Source organism: Takifugu rubripes, chromosome 1 (genome assembly GCF_901000725.2).
Source record: "Takifugu rubripes chromosome 1, fTakRub1.2, whole genome shotgun sequence".
Taxonomy (NCBI): domain Eukaryota; kingdom Metazoa; phylum Chordata; class Actinopteri; order Tetraodontiformes; family Tetraodontidae; genus Takifugu; species Takifugu rubripes.
The window spans coordinates 2,488,850-2,495,927 of NC_042285.1; the positions used below are offsets into that span (position 1 = coordinate 2,488,850).

General features: G+C 49.3%; 2 protein-coding genes across 3 annotated transcripts; one reads left to right on the forward strand and one right to left on the reverse strand.

Annotated features, from left to right (window-relative positions):
• Window positions 1-207: 207 nt before the first annotated feature.
• Window positions 208-2,999, reverse strand: cbx1b (chromobox homolog 1b (HP1 beta homolog Drosophila)). Its single transcript, XM_011611957.2, has 6 exons — window positions 2,811-2,999; window positions 1,906-1,986; window positions 1,596-1,752; window positions 1,363-1,516; window positions 1,122-1,216; window positions 208-1,047 (listed from the first exon to the last, which is right to left on the reverse strand). Exons 2-6 carry the CDS (start codon window positions 1,958-1,960, stop codon window positions 906-908), a joined length of 603 nt encoding a protein of 200 aa, XP_011610259.1. The 5' UTR covers window positions 1,961-1,986; window positions 2,811-2,999; the 3' UTR covers window positions 208-905.
• A 501-nt stretch (window positions 3,000-3,500) lies between these two features.
• Window positions 3,501-6,947, forward strand: snx11 (sorting nexin 11). Of its 2 annotated transcripts, none has more exons than XM_029838556.1 (7): window positions 3,501-3,700; window positions 4,290-4,326; window positions 4,431-4,558; window positions 4,980-5,080; window positions 5,228-5,323; window positions 5,401-5,625; window positions 5,707-6,947. In XM_029838556.1, the coding sequence occupies exons 3-7, from the start codon at window positions 4,451-4,453 to the stop codon at window positions 6,734-6,736; spliced, it is 1,560 nt and encodes a 519-aa protein (XP_029694416.1). In that variant the 5' UTR covers window positions 3,501-3,700; window positions 4,290-4,326; window positions 4,431-4,450; the 3' UTR covers window positions 6,737-6,947. The 2 variants fall into 2 exon arrangements, with proteins under 2 accessions (XP_029694416.1, XP_003961178.2); XM_003961129.3 differs by having other exon boundaries at window positions 3,502-3,700; window positions 4,472-4,558.
• Window positions 6,948-7,078: the final 131 nt, after the last annotated feature.

Below are 7,078 nucleotides of genomic sequence, written 5' to 3' on the forward strand. Positions count from 1 at the left end.
TTTGTTAAATGTCCCCATTTAAACGGTCTCACCCTCCGCTTTGAGTTTGGATGTAGTTCCCTCAGTTTTGGGGGTTTTTGGCAATCAAAAATTGTTTTTATCAATTAATAAAGTGTTTTTATTTTGACCCGACTCGTTTCGAGCGCTCGTCTTCCCCGACGGTCGGTTTGGGCCCAGTCGGCCAGTCACTGGGACAAAAATGTTAACAAAAAAAAAGTGGTTTATTCTCCAAAACCGACAAGCAAGACAAGGTAATGAAAAACACTACAAAGATTACAGATGACAAAATGAATCACTGATGTGGAGAAAAAGAAAAAAAAAAGCTTATCACGTACACCAAACGGCTCCTAAGGAAGCTTTTGAGATGGCTTTGTCCCCAAAAGCACTAACCAATCAAGTATAAAACCAAATAAAAAGGCACACTGATGATATAAAACATCACCTCACTGATATGGTCTCATAGCGAGATGCCCAAACGGCGGCAGGAACCTCGCTGGGCGCGTTTCCACTGCCGGGAATTTTAGGGGCGTGGAGGACATTGGACACGCCCCCCGAGAGCTCCTGGGCGGGGCCTCTTGGAGACACGCCCCATCAGGAGGAGTGAGACCAATGTTTCCTGTAAAGTTCCCGTCTCCAGCGTCCAAACTCCCGCAGTGGAAACGGCGCCTGTTCGTGATTTATCGAGAGGATACGGGAAATGAACACCGGTGGATGTTTCCAGAAGCTTATATACACAGTTACGTTACATATCCAGATAAACGCAGAATGAAACGATACTACACCGAGATGCTAATATATGTCCCGTGGTGTCTTGCTTGTCTTTCTGCCCCCCCCCCCGACCCCCCCTCCTTCCTCTTGAAAGTACAATGGAGTTCAAAACTGCTCTGCCCTCCCCCCTCCCGGTGTTAGTTTTTGTCGTCCTTCTTCTCGTCCTCGGTGGGATACGAGTGCCAGGTGAGCCTCTCTTCGTAGAAGGAGATGACCACCTGCGGACACTTGACGTTGGCCTCCTTCGCCGGCACCAAGTCGGCTTCGTCTGAATTTTTCCTGCACGGAGCCAAAAAAGCAAAAACCTCAAATTCAGGCAGCTTCCACACGAGAGTCGTGCTGCGTCAACAAACCATTTCATGAGGAACATGAGTTCTCCTGTGGAATCTGTGGCACCGATGATCCTCTCTGGAACCAGCCCCCGAGCGAAGCCCCTCAGCTTCTCCGGCTGAGGGAACACAAACATGAGAACCTATCAAAGGAGGCCTGGTTTTCACCACAACCCAGAGGAACTATGAGGGTGTTCTTGAACGTGGCGGCCCGGGAACGCCGGTGGATTTCTAAGGTGACCGCCATCATCATCCCGGATCTTACGTCATCCTTTTTCTTCTTCGCTTTACTTTCTTCTCCTTCCACCTCTCCGCCCGCCTTCCTCTTTCCTTCTTGCGCCGATTTCTGCGACTGCAGGAACTCTGCGATCAAATCCGGACAGTCCAGGTTGTCCTCCGGCTCCCACGTGTTGTCTTCGCTGCAACAGAAGATCATCACTGCATTGAAACGTCGTTCTCGGGAGTGGAATCGGATCAGGCGGCGGCTAAAAGACTCACTCGGAGAAGCCTTTCCACTTGAGAAGATACTCCACTCTCCCTTTCACCACTCGTCGGTTCAGCACCTTTTCCACCACGTATTCTTCCTCCTCCTCCTCCTCCTCCGGCACATCATCTGGCTTCTTTTCCTTCTCGGCCGATGTCATCTTGGTGGTCTCTGTGGGGTCAGACAGACCGTTGACCGCCCTGAAACTGTTGCCAGACTTGAAACTGAAATCTTTCATTTAGCAACAGGCGTCAATATAAACGTTCCTTTGGAGGCATTTTAACTTCAGCCGTTTATAACAAATGAAATGTGCGTGTGTTACACCTTCTGACACGGTGGGGCCATCGTTAGAGGATTCTGTAGTCTGGCTCATACTCATCAGGTGGACCCAGGACCAGCAGGTTCCTGGTCAACGTCAATAGAGGACAGCATTAGAGGACAGGATTTAATGAGAAGATACACGGGCAACATCGGGGGGCAATGTGGATTAACAGTCATTTAAGGCCTGGGATGTGTATGTAGATTTGTTATTTGTGCTTTTTATCTGTAGTTATGATTGCAGTGGGGGTCTAATCAGCAATGCCTCCAGTTGTCATGTATCTTAAGACTCGCTGGGTGTGGAAATTGGGCTTTTTTTTTTAATAGGGACAACTGATTTAATCCATGAATTGTCACATTTTACTGGATATGACAGCTGAGACAGCCTGGGTGTGTTGTGAAGTGTCAGCCTCAACATCTGTGCACAGCAGCTTTGCAGCGCGTCGCAGAATGAACGTTGCACAGGCGGTACGCGGAGGGTGACCAACACAAATCAGCCATAAAATCACATCAGCCATCAAATTAGCCTCGCCGTCAGGTAAAACACAACTGCTTTGATTAGCGCAGAGCCATTGTGTTTCCGACCTTTAACCAGAGGTACGAAGCAAAAAACGACGCGACAAAGCCCCCAAAGAGACCCTCGGTTGCAGCTAGCTGATGTCTCCTCCATATTGCTCTCGTTCCTGCAACTCGTGTTAATGATCCGGGCTGTCTGGCTGCTTGTTGACCAGATCTATTCGCATACAGCGCTGGACATCTGCATTAAGTGGGACAATAACCCCCGAGCGCTGCGATGTTTTTCATTCTCCATTGAAAATACGCGTTTCCAGCTAGCTAGCATTACAGCCGCGCACAGGCGCTACCGAAACAACACGGCAGGAGGGGGTAGAGAAGACAGAAATTTAACTCACCGTTTATTTACAATTTAATTTCTAAAGATCCCCGCGGGCAGAAATAAGACAACCCGTTGTATCGCAATCAAAGAGTTTAAACGCCGCTGCCTGTCTCGATTTTGGGACCGGGGTTTTGGATCCGCTAGGTTGCAGTGTAATGTATAGTTTCCGCCCCTTCGTCTGGTATGAAGAAGAGGGGGGAAAAACGTCCGCCGCTCCGGTGGAGCGCGAGAAATGGCCGCACTGATTTCTAAATCACCTGGATTTACTCAGCTACGGGATGGACCCCCACGCGCGGCGGGTCCGTGATTTGTAGATCGCTGGCACAGGCTCAGCACAAGGACGTTAAAGCAGGTAATAATAACAACGCATATACATTCATAATCGTGAAGCATATACATCTTTATATTCATTCTTCAATGGATTACGCCGATTCTTAAAAAAAAAAAATACGAAAATGATTTTAAATGAACGTGGATAATCATATAGATTTTATTGTCAGAGTTTTGTCTCCTGACTATATAATATAGTGATTTTTATTTTGTAACGTATCCGAAACCGCCTGACCTGGAAGAAATGTGAATTTTAGCGCTTATTAATAATTTCCCGGGTTCAATTTGGTGTGTCAAAAACATATAGAAGGTATTTTACTATTATGGAAATTTGTTTGCCACGCCTCTTCCGCCGTTACTTCCGCCTACGCACGCACGCCCGGAAGCAGGTGGGCTACGGCGTGACGTATGGGCGCCTGTGACTTGCGAAATGGAGATAGGAGGTGTTCTGGAGGAAAACAAGCTTCTCTTTTCGAGGGATTGGCAGACAAATAAAACCACAAAATAGTCAAGCCAGAAAGGGTCGACTGCGCCCAGCTGGAAACCACCCCAACGGGAAACAATAGCTCGAAGAAAGTAAGAACTCTATCACGGATTAGCATCTGGCTAATGTAACCTGCGTTTCGCATTATTCTATTTCTCGTCGAGACAAAAGTAAAATATCTCTAGATATTCCATCATTCGCTTTTCTGTTTTATGTTCCATATATCCGCACGCGGTTACGGTTAAACTCGTTCTTGTTCTGTTGTTGTTTTTTACTTTAACATTAGCGTTCTTTAAGTCAGAATGGAGTTGTGGAACTGGTAACTTTGGGTGAACCTGTTGTAGATCAAGAAATCCAAAGTTGGGGGCCAAAGTTGCTTGGCAATCATCTCATCGATTCATAATTTATTCCGACACTGGGCCGATCCACTGGTTTGGGTTAATATCGATCTCTTCCCCGTCTTTTGTCTCGATGCGTTACGAATCGACCTCAGCTGATTTCCAAAGCACTGGATCCATTGGATACAATAAGTTGGCCGGTTCACAGATCAAAGCTAGATACAAAAGTCATGTGACACCTTCCCATATTGTCACGTGTGAATCGTCAGCTCATGACGTCATGGAGGAACTGGATTATTTGCTCATTAACTGCTCTCCTAATTGGTGATTCCGTCTCTTTCAGTGCGGCGCTGGGGAACATGATCAGCAACCAAGAGGATGTAAGTACCCCCCCACGTTCAGAAAAGCCCCTGATATCAAATCAAGATTGCAAAGTTTCTCCCTATTGTCACGCACACCTGTAAATCTGCTTCTCTCCCACAAGAGAGGCATGAACGCAGATTTATGGTGGTTTCTGTTGCTCAGGAATTTATCGCCGTGCGGGTCCAAGATCCCCGAGTTCAAAACGAGGGCTCGTGGAATTCACACGTGGATTATAAAATATTCCTTCACGTGAGTATCGGCACTGAAATGACGACACGTCGGGTCGGTTTAGGAGCCGCTTTTATTAGGGAGCAATGTCTGCGATTCGGACGCCAGCGGAGTCAAACAGGAAGGTCCTGACGAAAGTGTGCAGCCGACAGATTCCTGACGATGTTGGGGAAGTGACCGCGGTTCGTTCATGCTGCGTCAGCAGAAATTCTCCATTCCTGAGTGTGTCGACTGGTGAAACTGCTCACGACCATGTGATCAGCTGCTAATGCGTGAAGTCAAATAGCCAGAAATAAGCACATTCAAGCGGGGGCTGATGCTCCAGTACCCGTTTTTGAAACTCAACAATCATATGATATGAGCTAATGTTGCTGCTCTTGAAATGGAGGCATTGACCTTTTGGTGGCTCTGATTTGTGCATTTCTCTACCCCCCCCCCCCAGACCAACAGCAAAGCCTTCACGGCCAAGACGTCGTGCGTGCGTCGCCGCTACAGCGAGTTCTCCTGGCTGAAGAAGCAGCTCCAGAAAAATGCTGGTTTGGTGTAAGTAGAGAGAGAACGAGCTGCTAAAGACAACACAACAACAGACGATGACATCACGGCAAAGATCAAAACCCACTTCCTTTATGTGGGGTTTGCGTCGTTTACACACCTCATACACACACATGACTGGTGTCTTTGGTCTTCCAGGCCAGTCCCAGACCTCCCAGCAAAATCCCTCTTCTACTTCAGCAACGAGGACTTCCTGGAGGGGAGGAGGAAAGGACTCCAGGCCTTTTTAGACAAGTCGGTTTGGGCCTTTCTTCTGCTGGTTTTCCAGCCGTCTCACAATCGTAACGGTTGTTTGTCCCCCCCCCCCCCAGAGTCCTGCACATGACAGTCTGTCTCTCAGACAGCCAGCTCCACCTCTTCCTGCAGACGCAGCTGCCCGTGGGCCACATCCTGGACTGCGTGCAGGGCCACACCCCCTACACCGTGACGGACGCCATCCTTACCTACGCCTCGTCCAATCAGGGTTTAGCTCAGGCTCAGGAGGATGAACCCACCAAGGAGTCCAGCTTGGCCGTTTCGTACGAGTCCATGGAGAGGTACCACAGGCGTGAACTCATAATTGTCAGTCTTTAATGTTGCTCTTCAGAAACTGGTTTTCTCCTTCCTCTCTTCTCCAGCCCAGTTCCTCATCAACCCTCCCTACCAACTACAGAGGTTTTCAGGCCCGATCTCCTGCCGGGCGCAGACTCTGACCACGTAGAACTGTTCCATCCTGCGTCCAGAGACGGGTCGCAGCTCAAGGAGAAAGGCTTGATAAGGGTCCTCCAGAACAACAACCAGCTGGAGGCCGTGCTGGAGGAATGTGGTGCCGCAGAAGTCAGCTTCTTCCTGGGCGACAACCCGGTCGAGCCTCAGAGTCCCGGCCTTGAAGACCAGAGCTGGCACCGGAGCTGTCAGATTCAGACCCCGGTCGAGGTTCACTCCGCCGCGGGGGCCGGTTTTGAGGACGACTGCGAGCTGGAGGAGAGCGTCACGCTAAATCCAGAAGAAGAGACTGTTGTTCCTTCAGACCCGGAGGAGCAGCCAGAGCCTCTGAGAGAGGAGGAGGAAAGCTCTCCGCCAGATTCAGATTTAGACAGAGACGACGGCACCGAGAAGCAGGTTTTGGTTGTGGAGCGGGTCGCAGAGGTCAAGAACTCCGAGGAGGAAAAAGAACCCGAGCTCGTCGAGACACCAATTAAGCCGGAGATCGATGTTGACGGCGCGCCGCCGCTGGACAGGAGCAAGGACGCCCACGTGGACCAAAGGGAAGCTGATGAGGAAGCGGACGAGGACGAGGACGGACACTCGGTCCTCTCTTCTAACGAGAGCATCATCAAGGTCAGCGATGAAGAAAGCGCCTGTGACGAGGCGGAGGACGTGAACGAAGACGACAAATGCTACCTGAAGACATCCGGCGAGGAGATGCCTCTCTGGACGGCCGATGACTCCATCAGGAACATTATAGATCTGCACTTGAATGGATGTCCCCAGGAAACGGAGCGCGCTTCCACGCCGCAGGACGTCCTACAGGCTCGAGAGCTGCAGTCCAAGACCGACGCCTCCGACTTGGGCGAGTCGGTGAACTCGCCGGCGGCGGGCGCAGATCTGACTGAAAACAGTGACTTCAGCATCATAGAGACCAGCTGCTCTCCTGGGAACTCCTGAGGTGGAGGAGCCAGAGAGATGAATCATGGGAAATGTTGTCCATCTGACACATTTTGCTCACTTGCACAGAGTAAAATAGAAAAAGACCAGATTAGAGTTCCATTTCACACACTGGCAGTACTGGAAAATACGTTGACTTTAAGAGTTGGATTTAATATTTTTGTCACATGTAGCAAGACTTTTAAATTAAAATTTTACGTTACACCTTTCACGTTGGTTACTGTGGTTTCCTTTAACCTCATTTGAACAGCAGGGGGCGCTCAGGTACACAAGGATGAGTTCTTTTATTTACACTAATAAAAACACGTCAAACACGTCAGTTTTCCCATGTTAAATAATTCA